Consider the following 17,808-nt stretch of genomic DNA (forward strand, 5'->3'; position numbering starts at 1 on the left):
GGTGAATACAGATCCAAACCCCCTTGGATCTTAAAACAAGGAGAAATCAATCTGGTTCTTAAAAAGAAGACTTTTAATTAAAGAAAAAGGTAAAAATCATCTCTGTAGAATCAGTATGGAAAATAACTTTACAAGGTAATCAAACTTAAAGAGCTCAGAGGACCCCCCTCTGTCTTAGGTTCAAAGTACAGCAAACAAAGATAAACACTCTGGTAAAAGGTACATTTACAAGTTGAGAAAACAAAGTAAATCTAAGACGCCTTGCCTGGCTTTTACTTACAATTTTGAAATAAGAGAGACTTGTTTAGAAAGATGGGGAGAACCTGGATTGATGTCTGGTCCCTCTCAGTCCCAAGAGCGAACAACCCCTTAAACAAAGGACACAAAACAAAAGCCTTTCCCCCCCCAAGATTTGAAAGTATCTTGTCCCCTTATTGGTCCTTAGGGTCAGGTGTCAGCCAGGTTACCCGAGCTTCTTAACCCTTTACAGGTAAAAGGATTTGGATTCTCTGTACACAGGAGAGCTGCCACCCTTCCCTTTATAGTTATGACAAGGCCCTACATCTGTGCGTCACCAAAGGACAGAAGCGACGCAGCTCCGGCCCACACAGCTATTCCCGGCTTGGCTCAGGGCTGCAGCCTCCTCATCGTGGCCCATATCTAGGGTATGAAGATGGAGACTCTTGTGCAGACCCTTGGGGGGCTCCCATTGACAGGCCCCCAAGAGACGATGCCCTGGGCTGTTTTCCCACACACCAGGGGGCCACCAGAGTCACCCTGTGAAACAAAACAAGCCACAGATGGAGAAAAGCTCAGTGAGTCATTTCCAGCCATTCTTCAAACACTGATGGACACATTAGTGACCCCCCCCGCTATCCAGATGGTCTCTTCTTGTGCCCCCCACAGCCCAGCCTGTCTCAGCAAACCCCCAACTCCTCCCAGTCAATCTCTCCCCCCCTCCGAGAAAAGATCAGATATTTGCCCATTGGTTTGTACAGCACTTAGCTCAGCAGGACCTGATCTCAGATCTTTGCTTGTGGGCCCAACCACAACACCAGGAGCCTCATTAATAATAACGATTTATCAAGGAAGCTTGGGAGTTTCACCTTGAAAGAGGCTTTGTGCTCCTTTGGGTCCCCCATACACATGATCGTGATGGTTTTATATTTACGATATATCCCACCAGGATAGTTCAGACAGGCCTCATCGTCCAGCACCTTCAAATCCACCTCCCGGAGGGTCCTGGAGAGCCCCTTACTGGGTGCGCTTGTGCGGCCCCAGCCGATGACACTGCACACGGTCCCTGGTTGCACTCGCCAATGAGCCGCGGGGAGACGGATGAACCTCACCTGTTCATTGAGCTCTGCCTTGTGCTCCAGCTACAAACAAGAGACGACACAAGCACCAGGGTGAATATGAAGGTCAGAGCTGATGACGGGTAGGGAGGGAATCCAAGGAGAGAGAAACTACAGCCAATGTATGTCCATGGAGACACTGGGGGCGGGGTGATGGGATGGGGGCGGTACCTGCAGCAACATGATGTCATTATTACGGGTCTCTCTGCTGAATTGACGATGGGATATATGGCGGCGCACAGAGATTTTCTGTTGGCTCTGTTCCTGTTGTTTAATGCTATGGGCTCCCAGGTACACAGTGATCATGCTGTAGAAGCCAAGAGTAATACATGGGCATTTGGGGCAGGAGTGTACTGAGGTGGGGGATGGGCCCGTGTTCTGACATCAGTACTGATCTTATGGGGACAGGGCAGCATGGATTGCTCAGGCACTGATCTCAGAGGCCTTCATTCCCCTTGTCCCCTGGGCCTCAGCTCCCCTCCAGCCAGGGGACCCCTCCCAGCTAGATCCAGACAGGGGTCTATGGCCCAGTTGCCCCCACCCCAGAGCCCTGCAGAACTCTCCTGTGGCTGTGACCCCCTCCCTGCCCCAATCGGGACAGTGGACGAGAACCCAGCTGGTGTCAATGGGATGTAGCTCCATTGGTGTCAATGAGGCTAGACCCCAGATGTTGTCAATGGCCATAGCCCCATTGATTTACCCAGAGTTGGATCTGGACCATGGTTTGTAGAGGCCCCTAGAGACACACGAATGCCCCCTGAGCATATCAGACCCCTGGGCTCCGCTCTCCCAGCCTATCACACTCACTGCTCCTTCCCTGCAACCTACAACGGCACCAGAGCTCCCAGCTGCCCCATCACCTGCTAACGCCCGACCTGCCCCGACATCCCCAACACAGAGGCGCTTACTCTCCGTTGCAGTGAGTGGCCGTCAGCACGAAGTTCTCCGCCACCAGGAACCCTCCACAGCAAGACCTCTTGTCTCTGCTTTGTATTTCCAGATAGGCCATGTAGGGTCTGAAGTGGGGCTGGGCTTTCCAGCCTCGGATGATCTCACCTGGGGTGAGACCAGGTTCTTATAAAAAGTCCCATCATCTCCTTGGGCTGAGTTGGGACCGAGCTCCTCATCCCAAAGGGGAGTCCCCACAGCCTCAACCCATCCCCTGTGATGCTCTCTTTGCGGGATCCCTGTACCTAGAGCCCTGGCCCCTTCTCAGCTCTCCCCCAGACTGGACACCCCATGGGACTGGAGGGTAAATCTAAAGCTCTGACCTCGCTGTGTGGAGAATCGGTGCCAAACGCACCAGGAGTGGGTCAGTAATCACACTGGCTGGAGGTAACAGTTTTGGAGGCCAAAGTCACCCCAGATTAGGCCAGAGAGCCCCTGGAAGGGCACTGACAGGTGTCTTGTGGATTCTCCTTCTCCCTCAGTCCACATTGATCAGCCAGGGCTGCTCCCAGACTGACCTGCCAAACTTTTTACGAGTCTAATTTTTTCTCAGAAAGCTTTGTCTCAAACCTGTCTGAATTACTGTGGTGAAACTGATTCTTCCCCCCACCCCCCCAATGGTGGATAATATTTAGGTGAAAATTTAAAAGTACCGCTTTGGGGTTTTTTACCGTGGAAAATAAAAAATGTTTTTTGATCACCTCTGAAGAAGTCTCCACGCAGGTCGGGGGTGGGGGAGGGGGGAGCAGGGTGTTGGAAAATCCCACCTTTAACAAATTGCTGTTATTTGCATGAGGATGGCACGTAGACTGAGATCCGGGCCCCTATTATGCCAGGGGCTGCGCAGAAACTAACTGAAATCAGGGGCTCCCTTGCTCCAGGCCTTTCATTGACCCAGACAGCGTCCATACACAAGCTGAATTATTCTTCACATTGTACAGATAGGGAAACTGAGGCCCAGAGAGATTGTTTGTAAACCTGCCTAAGGGATTTCGGTGACCATCCTCAATCCATACAAATCCCTGTCCACAGAGATCCTGGGCAGATCTGGAAACTGGTCCCAGATTTCTTGGGTCCCAGCCCAGTGGCCTAGCCCCATGGCCGACCTCCCTGTCTAGGACACTGATTGGCAGTGGGGTCCCAAAGGAGCCTGTGGGGTCTTGGCCACCCAACCCCTCGTGCTGCTGTGAGAGCCCCAGCCGCACTCAGGAGAGGATGCAGGGTTCGATACAGGTGCTTGGCCCCAGCAGGAGCAAGGGGGAGACCTCAAACGCTGCCCACAGCTCCCCATAAGGAGTGAGGGTCCTGTTCCCCACGGGCCCTGATTCCCCCCACCCCCCAACTCACCAGCCTGAGACCCAGAAGGAAGGAGAAAGGCCACGGGAAGCAGAACCAATATCAAGAGCTGCATTGTCAGAGACATCCAGGGATGGGCACGGAGCCTCTGTCTGAGCCCTGGGGGTTATATGAACAAGGCGGGGGGAGGGGAGGGGAGGGCATGGCCTGGCAACCACAGGGACGTGTACCCTACTTCCTGGAAACTCCCACCCCGGATGGCCCAGGGGTGGAGACACCGATTGGCGAAGCCTCCAGGCACAGCTGTGCCCGCATCAGGGCAGGGGGTTTCCTTCCTGCTCTGGTGCCCCCCCGGGATGGCTGCAGATGTGGTTAACTCTGCCCCCTCCCTACTACAGGTGTAAGAAAGATCCTTGTGCTTCTCTGCACCTAGATACCCAGACCCATAGTTTTCAAGGCCTGGAGGAACCATTGTGACCTTCCAACCTGACCCCCTGGTGGACACCCCAGAACCAGAACCCACCCAGCATCTCCTGCCTCCACTATGGCCCTGGGTCAGTTGTTCCCCTGGCTGCAGCTCCTGGCCATCGGGTCTTGTCCTGCCTTGATCAGAGAGGTTGAAGAGTGCCCTCATCTCAGAAACCCCGCCCCATGGATGTTCCTACAGAGGGGGTCAAGTCCCCTCTTCACCTCGAAAACCCCAGAGGTCACTCTCCGTGGAGCTCGCCCCACCAGCTTGTTCTTGTAGCTCTTTCCAATTTGCCAAAGTCCTGCTAGAGGTGTGGACATTACAGCTGGACAAGATCTCCCATCATGATCCCAAAAGGGCCGAATCCAGAGGTGACTCTACCTCCTTGCTGCTACTCATTATCCCCTGGTTTATACACCCAAGGATGGTATCTGCCTGCTTAGATCCAGCATTCCACTGAAATCTCTTGTTTGGATGGGTTCCACCATGCTCCCTTTCATAGTCCCTGCTCTCCAGGACACAGCTCCCATCCTGCCAGCCTGAATGACATCCCTTGTCCCTCGATGTCAAACCCTACATTTGGCTGCATTCATGTGCAGGTCTAATTGAGCCCAACTCACCAGGTGACCCAGAAAGCTCTGTAGCTTGGAGATGTCCTCCACCCTAACAATTTGGGTATGTCTACACTACAAAATTAGGTCGATTTTATAGAAGTCGATTTTTTAGAAATCGATTTGATACAGTTGATTGTGTGTGTCCCCACTAAGTGCATTAAGTTGGCGGAGTGCGTCCACAGTACAGAGGCTAGCATCGACTTTCGGAGCATTGCACTGTGGGTAACTATCCCACAGTTCCCGCAGTCTCCACTGCCCTCTGGAATTCTGGGTTGAGCTCCCAATGCCTGATGGGGCAAAAACATTGTCGCGGGCGTTTTGGGTACATGTTGTCAGGCCCCTCTCCCTCCCTACCTCCGTGAAAGCAACGGCAAACAATCGTTTCTCACTTTTTTTCCTGGGTTACCCGTGCAGACGACATACCGCGGCAAGCATGGAGCCAGCTCAGCTCACCATCACCGTACGTCTCCTGGGTGCTTCTGGCAGATGCGGTACTGCATTGCTACACAGCAGCAGCTCCTTGCCTTCATGGCAGCAGATGGTGCAGTCTGACTGCTAGCTGTCGTTGTCGTCTCCTGGGTGCTCCTGGCCGACCTCGGTGAGGTCGGTCAGGGGCGCCTGGGCAGATATGGGTGCTTCTGGCAGACCTCAGTGAGGTCGGTCAGGGGCACCTGGACATAAATGGGAGTGACTCCTGGTCATTCTCTTCTTTAAGTTTCGTCTCATGGAGATTCAGTCCTGCCTGGAATATCATGCGAACTGGAGGCTTCAGCCTCAGGCTGCTCTCCCAGCCAGCAGCACCGCATGGTTGCACCTACCCCAGCCTACCCCTTGCTCCCATGGCTCATGAAGACTGGACAGTAGTAAGGAGCAGTTCAGCTATAGGCTGAGCAAGTGCAGAATGGTGGTAGAATGTGCATTTGGATGTTTAAAAGCACGCTGGCGCAGTTTACTGACTCGGTTAGACCTCAGCGAAACCAATATTCCCATCATTATTACTACTTGCTGTGTGCTCCACAATATTTGTGAGAGTGAGGGGGAGACCTTTATGGTGGGGTAGGAGGTTGAGGCAAATCGCCTGGCCTCTGATTATGCGCAGCCAGACACCAGGGCGGTTAGAAGAGCCCAGCAGGGTGCGCTGCGCATCAGAGAAGCTTTGAAAACCAGTTTCATGACTGGACAGGCTACGGTGTGGAAGTTCTGTTTGTTTCTCCTTGATGAAAACCCGCCCCCTTGGTTCACTCTACTTCCCTGTAAGCCAACCGCCCTCCTCTCCCCACTTTGATCACCGCTTGCAGAGGCAATAAATTCATTGTTGTTTCAAATTCATGCATTCTTTATTAATTCATCACACAAATGGGGGATAACTGCCAAGGTAGCCCAGGAGGGGTGGGGGAGGAGGGAAGCACTGGGTGGGGTGGTGGAGGAGGGGAGGAGGGAAGGACAAGGCCACACTGCACTTCAAAACTTATTGAATGCCAGCTTTCTGTTGCTTGGGCAATCCTTTGGGGTGGAGTGGTTGGGTGCCCGGAGGCCCCCGCACCGCATTCTTGGGTGTCTGGGTGAGGAGGCTATGGAACTTGGGGAGGAGGGCGGTTGGTTACACACGGGCTGCAGCAGCGGTTTGTGCTCCTGCTGCCTTTCCTGCACCTCAACCTCCAGTAGCCTCAGCATTGCTTCCTGCCACCTCTCATCATGCTGACGCCACCTTTCCTCTTTCTCCCGCCACCTGTCCTCTCGCGTGTCTCTCCTGTCCTCACGTTCATTTTGTGCTTTCCTGTACTCTGACATTGTCTGCCTCCACGCATTCTGCTGGGCTCTTTCAGTGTGGGAGGACTGCATGAGCTCAGAGAACATTTCATCGTGAGTGCATTTTTTTTCGCCTTCTACTCTTCGCTAGCCTCTGGGACGGAGATGATGGGGGAGCGTTGAAACATTTGCAGCTGCGGGAGGAAAATAAGGGAGAGCAGTATTTAAAAAGGCACATTGTAGAGAACAATGGGTAGACTCTTTAACGGTGAACCAAGCTGTTAACATTACATAGCATGTGTCCTTTCTTTACAAGGTCGTATTTTGCCTCTTATATTGAGGGCCTGTGGGTTTGGTGTGAAAGATCACACACGCAGGGCCAGCGGGCAACAGAATTCGGCTTGCAGGCAGCTTTAGTAAGCCACAGTCTTTTGGCTTCTTTAACCTTCATAACATGTGGGAATGGTTTCAAACAGCAGCACCCTCATTTCCCATACCAAGCACCCATTGGGTTGGCCATTAAAAATGGGTTGACCATTTAAAAGGAGGGGTTGCAGTTTTTGGGTTAATGTGCAGCACAAACCCAACTTAATCCCACCCCACACACACACACACAATTCTCTGGGATGATCACTTCACCCCTCCCCCCACTGCGTGGCTAACATTGGGGTGGTTTCTGTTCAGCCACAGGCAAACAGCCCAGCAGGAACGGCCACCTCTGAATGTCCCCTTAATAAAATTCCCCTGTTTCAACCAGGTGACCATGAATGATATCACTCTCCTGAGGATAACACAGAGTGATAAAGAACAGATGTTGCTTGAATGACAGTAAATACTGGGACCATACGCTGCCATGCTTTGTTATGCAATGATTCCAGACTACGTGCTACTGGCCTGGCGTGGTAAAGTGTCCTACCATGGAGGACGGAATAAGGCTGCCCTCCCCAGAAACCTTTTGCAAAGGCTTTGGGAGTACATCCAGGGGAGCGTCATTGAGATGTCCCTGGAGGATTTCCGTTCCACCCCCATACACGTTAACAGACTTTTCCACTAGCTGTACTGGCCGCGAATGCATCCCAAGTCTTCAGGGCAAATTAATCATTAAACACGCTTGCTTTTAAACCATGTATTATATTTACAAAGGCACACTCACCAGAGGTCCCTTCTCTGCCTTCAAGGTCCTGGAGCCCACCTTGGGTGGGCTGGGAGGGTACTGGATCCAGGATGAGAAACAGTTCCTGGCTGTCGGGGAAAACGGTTTCTCCGCTTGCTTGCTGTGCGTTATCTTCAACCTCCTCCTCCTCATCATCTTCCTCCTCTCCAAAATCCGCATCCCTGTTGCGTGAGAATCCATTGATGGAGTCCACACGCAGGGGTGGGGTAGTTGTAGAGGAACCCCCTAGAATGGCATGCAGCTCATCAAAGAAGCAGCATGTCTGGGGCTCTGACCCAGAGCGGCCGTTTGCCTCTCTGGTTCTTTGGTAGGCTTGCCTCAGTACCTTAAGTTTCATGAGGCACTGCTGCAGGTCCCTGTTATAGCCTCTGTCCTTCATGCCCTTGGAGATTTTTTCAAATATTCCGGCATTTCGTCTTTTGGAACAGAGTTCTGATAGCACGGATTTCTCTCCCCATACAGTGATCAGATCCAGTACCTCCCGTTTGGTCCATGCTGGAGCTCTTTTGCGATTCTGTGACTCCATGGTCACCTCTGGTGATGAGATCTTCATGGTCACCTCTGAGCTCGCCACGCTGGCCAAACAGGAAATGAAATTCAAAAGTTTGCGGGGCTTTTCCTGTCTACATGGCCAGTACATCTGAGTTGAGAGTGCTGTCCACAGTGGTCACAATGGAGCACTCTGGGATAGCTCCCAGATATCAATACCGTCGAATTGCATCCACACTACCCCAAATTCGACCCAGTGAGGTTGATTTCAGAGCTAATCCCCTTGTCAGGGAGATGTACCAAAATCGATTTTAAGAGCCCTTTAAGTCAACAAAAATGGCTTCGTCGTGTGGACGGATGCAGGGTTAAATCAATCTAATGCTGCTAAATTCGACCTAAACTCGTAGTGTAGACCAGGGCTTTGTGTTCTCTGCAGACTTTGCCAGCAACAATTTTACGTGAACTTCCAGATCATTGATACAGATACTGAATAACCTCAGGCCCAGAACAGACCTTTGCGGGGCACACCAGCAACACCCCAGTGGATGCTGATTCCCCATTGATAATCATATTTTGAGGAGAATCAGTTAGCCCAGTTTGAGACATGTTGAGTTTTTAGAGAGCTAATTTCTCAATTTGAATGTTGTGTGGTATTTGGGCAAACTCCCTACGGGAATCCACATATATATCATTACATCAGCACAATCACTTTAATGAACCAGACTTTTAATGTTGCTCAGAAATGACAATATGGTCATTGAACATGGACTATTCTCCATGATCTCACGCTGACTGGCATTAACTCTGTTTCCATCTTTTAGTATCTGCCTATTGATAGATCCAATCTCAGCTCTTCCATTATTTGGCTCTGGATCCCTCTCTTGGAATTGCTATATCTGATGAATGAGGGGTGGGATCTGTCCATCCAGATATCAGTGTCACTATCTAGAACAATTCCAGAACCTCTCTAGATACATTCAAAATCAATATACATGCATGAATACCCAATTAACTCCATTTAAATTCATGCTAGATTCACTTCAGTTGATGCTGTTTCATTTTAGATCTATCCAAACCCACATAGCGACCTGTGGATCCCTTCTAGATCAATGCACACCCCTGTACATCCATTCTAGATCCAGGTCCCACCCTACCATTGAAGGACCCACCTGCTGTCTGTACCCTACTGGTAGCTACAGTAGGGGTCACCGACCTGACTCAGGGCCAGCAGAGGGGTTGGCTGGGAGCATCCATGTTTGGTCCCTGAAAACAGGGCCAGCTCTAACTTTTTTGCTGCCCCAAGCACCCAAAAAAAGCGCCGCCCCGCCGAGCCCCCCCCCGCCAAGCGCCGCGCCACTGTTGCGCCCCCCGCGCGGAATGCCGCACCGCGCCGCGCTGTCCCACGCCACCCCAAGATTGGCCGCCCCTTACCAGGTGCCGCCCCAAACATGTGCTTGGTTGCCTGGTGCCTGGAGCCGGCCCTGCCTGAAAAGGTGGGATGCAGGAATGACTGGACCAGTGATGCTCCTGGTTCTTTGTGTATGAAGCCCCATAGGGGGACAACACCTCCCCTGACAGGCCAGGGACCCCGTGGACAGGGGATGGGACTGAGCCCTGTCAGGGGTTGATAAACTCAATGGGGTGTCACTTTGGGTGTCATTTACACAATGTCCGGGGTGGGGCACTGATATCAGGGTGATCAAAGCCACCTGCCTCTATCTCACACACAGGGGGACAGAGATGTGTTTTCTCACCCAGCTCCGATAGCGATTGGTGTTACCCACAGCCCACGTAAAAAGGAGAGCTGGGGAAGGGAAGAAATTTATGCTTGGAACAGTGATAGCAGCACAGAGATGATCCAGAGGGGAAACGTTCCATGTCTCATTCTGCACCCCCTGAACCAGCCAGTCGCCTGCCATGAGGCTGTATCAGAGCTAGCCCAGCCCCAAGGGGAAAGGCCCCAAGGGGAAAGGCCCCAAGTCCATTCCCCATTTCCCTGAGCCAGCCTGTCCCCCATCCCAGGGCTGGTATTAGTCTCACCAATGCTGCATAGAGAGGCAAAATCCCTTCCCTGCTCCTGTGCCCCTGTTTTTACAGTCCAGACTCTGGGCAGTTTTGCCCCAGAAGTGCATGGGGAGCTCATGGTGTTGCTTGTTCACTGTAAGCCCTCCTAGATCCTTTGTTGAGCCCCAGTTCTCCAGGACACAGTCCCGGATCTCGGGAGGTGTCCGTGTCCCTGGGGCTGAGATGGAGAACACTGCATCGGCTGGATTCTCACCACTGGGGTGTGACTGGGCCCAGCTCACTAAGTGCCCCAGCTTGCTCCCTGTACCTGCCCTGGTTTGTCAGCATTTACTGCACTGCCCAGCGCTGTGACACCTGCAGGTCTGATGGTAGCTTGAGCTGGGACCCTGAAGTGACTCTGGTTTCTGGCATTCAACCTGAGACTTTGAGCATGTCCAGGACTGTCAGGTTACCAGGGCTGCATTGTGCTGGGTGCTGTACAGTGTTTATTAGGTGTATTATGGTAGCACCTAGAAGACCCAGTCATGGCAAAGGATCCCATTGCCAGTGAACATTACTTGTTAGATGTATTACAGTAGCACCTAGGTGGACTCCCAGCTATGGCCCAGGACCCCACTGTGCCAGGTGCTGTACAAACACAAATCACAGCGATGGCCCCTGTCCACAGTTGCTCACAGTCTAGGTATAGGGCAGGCGAAAACACATGGCTACAGACAGGCTGATGGGGAAGAACAAGGGGAACAATGAGATGACACTAACAGGCATCGGCAGATGGTATCCCAGTCTGAGACATCTCTTCCCAGAGCATCAGAGCCGCGTCCGGGCCGTGGATCCCTGCTGCACTGGGCTAGGTTTGTGATGCATTTTCTTTGCAGGGAAGCAGTTGCAAACAGCAATGGAGTTTACCCCCTGCCTGAATAGCCCCTGATTAGTGTCAATCGGGCTGGGGAGACACATAGAGGCTCCTTGGGATCAGGCCTTGACATCTGGGCTGAGATGTCTGATGGAGGGGACTGGCCAGCCTGCTGTTTGTGACCCCTCTGTCCCCAGACAGGTGCAGAGTGGAAGAGGAATGACATACAAGGGAAATTAAGAATACCCTGGTACCGATTTCTCCTCCAGTGGGCCTAAAGTGCACTCCTGTTGTCAGCGAGCTGGCCTAAGTGTCAGCGGTGGGATACCAGAGTCAGGAGAGCTGACAACACACACCGTGATTTGCTTTTTCACTTGTGATTTCCCTTGTCTTTCTAGCAGATCCGGCATGAATTACTCAAACCCAGGGGGTAAATTCCCCACCAGGCCCAAAACCCTAGTTACACCTGCTAGGTACAAGTTAGCTGGGAGTCTGAGGCTGGGGGCATTCATTCAATTACCAGGAAGGCACCACTTCATTGTTTTGCAACTTCATTTTTATTCATTGCTGGGTAAGAAGCAGCGAGGAAAATGCACCATGCCGCGCGGCAAGGCAGGGCAGCGGAGGTTAGAGGGAGGCGCTCAGAGCTGTCATTTCAGCTTACATCAATTCAGTGCATAATTTCCTAATTTCCCTTCCCATGAACAAACTCCCGCTCTCTTTGTCAGCGTTGGGAACAGGTGTCTTTGGAATGGGCGGTGGCTACCCCGGGGGAAATAACATGTGGAAAAGGCCCAGTGAGGACAGGGCAGGCTGCAGTTTTAACAGGAGTTAGCAGGTCAGGTAATGACAAGGATCTCCCATAAACGGTCACTCGACTGGTTGATATAGGGGAGAGCTACAAACTGCCGTGTCTGTTCCAGGGTTTGGCCTGTGTCTGTTACCCCGGGGGAAATAAACCAGCTGTTTCCCGAGTGAAGACGCAGCCTAAGGGCCTGGGTTGGGATTGCCAAGGGAGCTGAGGGAGTTGGAATTGAACATGGCTCCTAACTCCCCGAGACTCCCTGCCTTTATACTCATGGGTTGGGCACTGCCTGAGAGAAGCGATGTCTAGGGTGGGGGAGATCAGCCTCGGGGGACTTAGCCCTCTGCAAAGCAGCCACTTGATCTGGGCCATGCAAAGAACAGAAGTGGTGCAGCTCCTGCCCCTGCAGCAATTCCCATCGGGCTCAGGGCTGCAGCCTCCTCATCGTCCTCCGTATCCAGGGGATGAAGGTGGAGACTCTCGCGTAGACCCCTGGGGGGCTCCCATTGACAGGCCCCCAAGAGACGACACCTTGGGCTGTTTTCCCACACACCAGGGGGCCCCCAGAGTCACCCTGTGAAACAAAACAAGCCACAGATGGAGAAAAGCTCAATGAGTCATTTCCCGCCGTTCTTCAAACACTGATGGACACATTAGTGACACCCCCCTGCTATCCAGATTGTCTCTGCTTGGGCCCCCCACAGCCCAGCCTGTCTCAACAACCCTTCAACTCCTCCCAGTTGATCCCCCCCCGAGAGAGGATCAGATATTTTCCCATTGGTTTGTACAGCACTTAGAGCAGCAGGACCTGATCTCTGATCTTTGCTTATGGGCCCAACCGCCACACCAGGAGCCTCATTAATAATAACGATTTATCGAAGGACACTTGGGAGTTTCACCTTGAAAGAGGCTTTCTGCTCCTTTGGGTCCCCCACACACATCATCGTGCAGGTGTTATATTTACGATATGTCCCACCAGGATAGTTCAGACAGGCCTCATCGTCCAGCACCTTCAAATCCACCTCCCGGAGCACATTAGGGAGCCTCTTACTGAGTGCGCTGGTGCGGCCCCAGCCAGCGACACTGCACATGGTCCCTGGTCGCACTCGCTGATGAGCCTGGGGGAGACGGATGAGCCTCACCTGTTTGTTGAGCTTTGCCTTGCGCCCCAGCTACAAACAAGAGAGCACACAAGCACCAGGGTCAATATGAACATCAGAGCTGATTTTTTTTTTAAACCAAATAATTCCAGGGGACAACTAATGAGATAACAGGGACGGGAGTCGAGTCAAAGGATGAAATGAAGGGAACCTGACGGGGACACCGAGCAGAGAACCCCAGACAGTGCCCACTGCTCCTCGAATGCGTCAAGAGAGCCAGCGGTCGCCGTCCAGAAGAACTCTGCCCGGATGCATGAGCGGATGGAGGATCAGAAATAGGCCCCACAGTCACAGGAGACCCCATCGGCCAACCTCGTCTCCCTGGTTTTATAGATGACCGTTTTAGGGAGGGGCAGGAGGAGGTTGACCAGGAGGTCCCGTGGCTTTGTGGGGCCATGGATGGGGAGTGCGTAGACAAGGAGGTGAGGGGAAAAGTGCAGCCAGAAATGCAACATAATATTGGTGAGGAGCCAGTATAGGGGCTGCAACCTGGCGCACACCAAGTAAACATATGCCAGAGTCTCCCTCACACCGCAGAAGGGGCAGGTGTCCAGGATGGGGGTAAACCATGCCAAGTACACGCCCGTGCTCATGGCCCCATGAAAGAGCCACCAATTGATATCCCTGGCTGGCCTCGGGACCAGGGCAGAGTATAGGCTGGCCCACCGGGGCTTCTCTCCCTCTAGAGGTGGCAGGCGGTCCCGCCACTTTGTGTCGGGGTGGGATGCGAGGATAAGGAAGTGAAGGGTGTGGAGCACGAGCGTGTATAGGTGTTTCCTTGGCATGGTCTGGAAACGAACCAGCTGCAAGTCGTGCAGCCGGCTCACGGTGAAGGGGCTGGGGGGCCGGTTGGGTCCACGGGGCAGGGGCCTGATGAAAAGGTCCAGATGGCCTGGGGTGGAGGGTTGGCAGGGCGTGCCCTCTTGCAGGACCCAGTCAAGGTAGGCCCGAGCAGCGGGCGACAAAGTGGCTCTCACCTCCTGAAGTATGCGCTGAGGAGTACGAAGCCTGGAGAGCCCCATGAGCTGAGTGAGCATCAGGGGATCCAGCCAGTATCCCCGGTGGTAGTCCAGGAGGTCTCCGACTCTGGTGACTTCTGCCAGGACCAACCTCTGGTGCACTGAGGGGGACTCCGCTACCTGCACATGGAGCTGGAGGTTGTGTAGCAGGGGCTCCGTGAGGAGATCTGCTCCCTTGGTGGCCGCCGTGGACCTGGTTGCCTAGAACAGCTTCCAGGTCCAGAGGAGGTCCTGGTAGAAGACCGGCAGCCCGGAGAGGTCTCACGGAAGGCCTTTCAGATTGAAATAAAGGAGCTGTTGGTCGTATCGGAGCCCTCGGAAGCGGTGCAGGAAGGCGTGCGCCAGTACTGTTTATGCTGGACTACCTGCACCATAAAGGAGCCTCTGCAGTGCCTGGAGGCAGAAGACATGGACCTGAGTGTGTAGACACTTCAGGCCCTGCCCCCCTCCTCCAGGGGCAGGTGGAGGACCCCTGCAGAGACCCAGTGCAGTCCTGGCCAAAAGAACTCCAGAAGCACCATCCGGAGGTGGGCCAGGAAGCCCGGGGCTGGGACCAGGGTGTTGAGTCGGTACCAGAGCATGGACAGGACTAGTTGATTGAGCACCAGTTCCCTCCCTCAGAGGGAGAGGCACTGGAGTAGTCCTGTCCATTTCTGGAGCCGCTCTGTCACCCTACCTGTTAAACCGTACCAATTTTCCAGCGGAGACAGATGCGTGGCAGAAAGGTAAACACCGAGATAGAGCAGCGGACCCGCGCTCCACCGGATAGCCTGAAGCGCAGGTGGGAGGGAGCTCACCTGCCACCTGTCCCCGACCACCAGGCCAGAGCTCTTGACCCAGTTGACCCGGGCGGAGGAGGCTGCCAAGTAGACGGCCTGGCAAGCCTCCACCCGCGCCAAGTCACCTGGGTCCTGGACCATGAGGAGCATGTCATCGGCGTATGCCAACAGGACCAGCCACAGTTCCAGCTCTCAGAGCACCAACCCTGTCAGCCTCCTGCAGAGGAGGCAGAGGAAGGGCTTGCCAGAGCATACAGGTGGCCCAAAAGGGGGCACCCCTGCCGTACTCCTCACCCAAAGCTGACTGGTTCAGTCAGGGTCCAGTTGAGCCTGACCAGACACTCTGCGGAAGCGTACAGCACCTGGAGAAAACCCACAAACTGAGGTCCGAATCCAAACACTCGCAGAGTGCTCAGGAGGTACTCTTGGTCCACCCTGTCGAATGCTTTCTCCTGATCCAGGGACAGGAAGGCGAACAACAGACTATCCCTAAACCCAAACTCCAAGAGGTCCTGGACCAGATACATATTATTGAATATGGTGCTGCCCGGTACGGTGTAGGTCTGTTCTGGGTGGACCATGTCTGCCAGCATGGACCCTACCTGCAGCGAGATGGCCTTGGCTATGATTTTGTAGTCCGTGCTGAGGAGCGAGATGGGATGCCAATTCCGTAAGTCGTGGAGGTCCCCCTTCTTCGGCAATAAGGCGAGCACAGCTTGCCTGCACAAAAGAAGGAGGATCCCGCTCTGCAAGGACTCAGCTCAGGCGGTGACTGGGTCTGGGCCGAGGACGTCCCAGAACACGCAGTAGAACTCCAGGGTCAGCCCATCCATGCCCGGAGATTTATTGGTGGGCATGTGGCAGAGGGCTTCCGAGAACTCGGCCAGAGTGAGAGGCAGCTCTAGCTGGTCTCGGTCGCCCACGCTGACTGTCGGGAGTCCGTCACAGAGCACTCTGCAAGCGTTAGGATCGGTCGGACCAGAGAGAAAAGGCCTGCGTAGAAGGCCCGGGCCCTCCCGCACATCTCCGACGGATCCGTGAGCGGGGTGCCAGCCTCTGCCAGGAGGCAGGTGACGTGCTTCTTGGCCCCCCTCTTTTTTTCCCTCCAGGGCGTAGAAGAAGCGGGAGCCACGATCCATCTCCTGAAGGAGGCGGATGCGGGATCGAAAAAAGAGACCCCGGGCCTGATGGTCCTTGAGGGCCTGGAGCTCCTACTGCTTCTCCCGTCATGTTCTTCAGAGGGATGGATCCTCGGGGCTGGCAGCCAGATGCATCTCCAGCTCTAAGACCTCCCATTCCAACTGCTCTATTGCCGCATCCCTCTGTCGGTTGGCGCCCCGGGTGTAGTCATGGCAGAAGAGCCAAGCACGCACCTTCCCCATGTCCCACCACCGCCGCACCAAGGAAAAGGCCAGAGCTGATGACGGGTAGAGAGAGACTCCAAGGAGAGAGAAACTACAGCCAATGTATGTCCATGGAGATACTAGGGGGCGGGGTGATGGGATGGGGGCGGTACCTGCAGCAGTGTGAGGTCAGTGGGGGCGGAGTGATGGGATGGGGGCGGTACCTGCAGCAGCATGATGTCATTGTTATGGGTCTCTCTGTTGTATTGCGGATGGGGGATCCGGCGGCGCACAGAGATTTTCTGTTGGCTCTGTTCCTGTTGTTTAATGTTATGGGCTCCCAGGTACACAGTGATCTTGCTGTAAAAGCCAAGAGCAATACATAGGCATTGGGGAAGTAGTGTACTGAGGTGGGGAATGGGCACATGGTCTGACATAAGTACTGATCTTATGGTGACAGGGCAGCATGAGACTCTCAGGCAGTGATCCCAGACTCCTTCATTCCCCTTATCCCCTGGCCCTCAGCTCTCCTCCAGCCAGGTGAGCCCTCCCAGCTAGATCCAGACAGAGGTCAATACCCAGTTCCCCCCACCCCAGAGGCCTGCAGAGCTGTTCTGGAGCTGTGAGTCCCTCTCTGTCCTATCTGGACAATGGGCCAGACCCCAGCTGATGTCAATGGCCATAGCCCCATAGATTTACCCAGCGTTGGATCTGGACCATAGTTTTCAGAGGCCTCTAGAGATATGTCAACGCCCCCTGAGCAGATCAGACCCGCGGGCTCTCGTCTCCTGGCCTTTCCTACTAACTGCTCCTTCCCTGCAACCCACAATGACACCAGAGCTCCCAGCTCCCTCATCACCTGCTAACCCCGACCTGCCCCGACATCCCCAGCACAGAGGCGCTTACTCTCCATTGCAGTGAGCAGCCGTCAGCACAAAGTTCTTTGCCACGAGGAACCCTCCGCAGCGAACCTTCCTGTCTTCATGTCGAATATTCAGATAGGCCATGTAGGGTCTGGAGTGGGGCTTCACTTTCTTTCCACTGATGATCTCACCTGGGGTGAGAACAGGTTCATATAAAGAGTCCCATCGTCTCCCTGGCCTGGGCTGAGATCAATCTCCCCATCCCAAAGGGGAGTCTCCACAACCTCAACCCACCCCCTCTGATGCTCTCCTTGGGGGATCCCTGTACCTGGAACCCTGCCCCATCCTCAACTCTGCCACACACTGGACACCCCATGTGTCTGGAGGTTAAATCTAAAGCTCTGACCTTGCTGGGTGGAGAATCAGTGCCAAAGGCATCGGGAGTGGGTCACTAATCGCACTGCCTTGGGGTAACGGCTTTGGGTGTCAACATCAGCTAGAACACCACTGACACGTCCCCTGCTGATGTTTCACCTTTTCCATCAATCTCCAGTGACAAGCCGGAGCTGGTCCAAAGCTGCTCCTCAAAACTTTTTTTGCACAGAAAATCGGATTTTCTAGACAATGAAAAGTTTCCCAGAGGCGTCTCCTCTCCTCAAATATGCTGATATTTTTCTTGGAAAACTGATTATTTCCCCCCCCCCCAGTTTTTGGCACTTTTCAGCTGAAAAATTGTAAGATTTTAGTCACCAAAACAATTTTGATTTTGGTCACACTACAGACTAAGATGGAGTGGCGAGGGATGCAAGGGAAACATGCTGCCCCCCATCTGTTTAGCACTGCTGCCTTCGCTGCCCTTCACTCATT

General features: G+C 53.7%; 2 protein-coding genes across 2 annotated transcripts; both read right to left on the reverse strand.

Annotated features, from left to right (window-relative positions):
- Positions 1 to 660: 660 nt before the first annotated feature.
- Positions 661 to 3,714, reverse strand: LOC112107974 (cathepsin G-like). The gene is made up of 5 exons (XM_024201921.2): positions 3,651 to 3,714; positions 2,264 to 2,411; positions 1,527 to 1,662; positions 1,107 to 1,379; positions 661 to 777 (listed from the first exon to the last, which is right to left on the reverse strand). Exons 1-5 carry the CDS (start codon positions 3,712 to 3,714, stop codon positions 661 to 663), a joined length of 738 nt encoding a protein of 245 aa, XP_024057689.2.
- Positions 3,715 to 12,189: 8,475 nt separating this feature from the next.
- LOC112107975 (granzyme H-like) lies at positions 12,190 to 17,184 on the reverse strand (the record flags this gene model as incomplete). Its single annotated transcript, XM_024201922.3, has 4 exons — positions 12,190 to 12,351; positions 12,677 to 12,949; positions 16,303 to 16,438; positions 16,985 to 17,184. Coding segments are annotated over 4 exons (759 nt in total), but the record flags the coding sequence as incomplete, so codon positions are not given.
- Between the last annotated feature and the right edge of the window lie 624 nt (positions 17,185 to 17,808).

Source organism: Terrapene carolina, unplaced genomic scaffold, assembly GCF_002925995.2.
Source record: "Terrapene carolina triunguis isolate 2854851 unplaced genomic scaffold, T_m_triunguis-2.0 Scaffold665, whole genome shotgun sequence".
Classification (NCBI taxonomy): domain Eukaryota; kingdom Metazoa; phylum Chordata; order Testudines; family Emydidae; genus Terrapene; species Terrapene triunguis.

What these genes read in the sequence shown, in the direction of transcription:
- LOC112107974 (XM_024201921.2), bottom strand. Translation starts at nt 3,714, where the DNA reads ATGCAGCTCTTGATATTGGTTCTGCTTCCCGTGGCCTTTCTCCTTCCT. An exon ending in GCCACTCACTGCAACGGAGA is followed by an intron (nt 1,663 to 2,263) that starts GTAAGCGCCTCT and finishes TGGCTTCTACAG; the next exon opens with CATGATCACTGTGTACCTGG. An exon ending in ATGACATCATGTTGCTGCAG is followed by an intron (nt 1,380 to 1,526) that starts GTACCGCCCCCA and finishes TCTTGTTTGTAG; the next exon opens with CTGGAGCACAAGGCAGAGCT.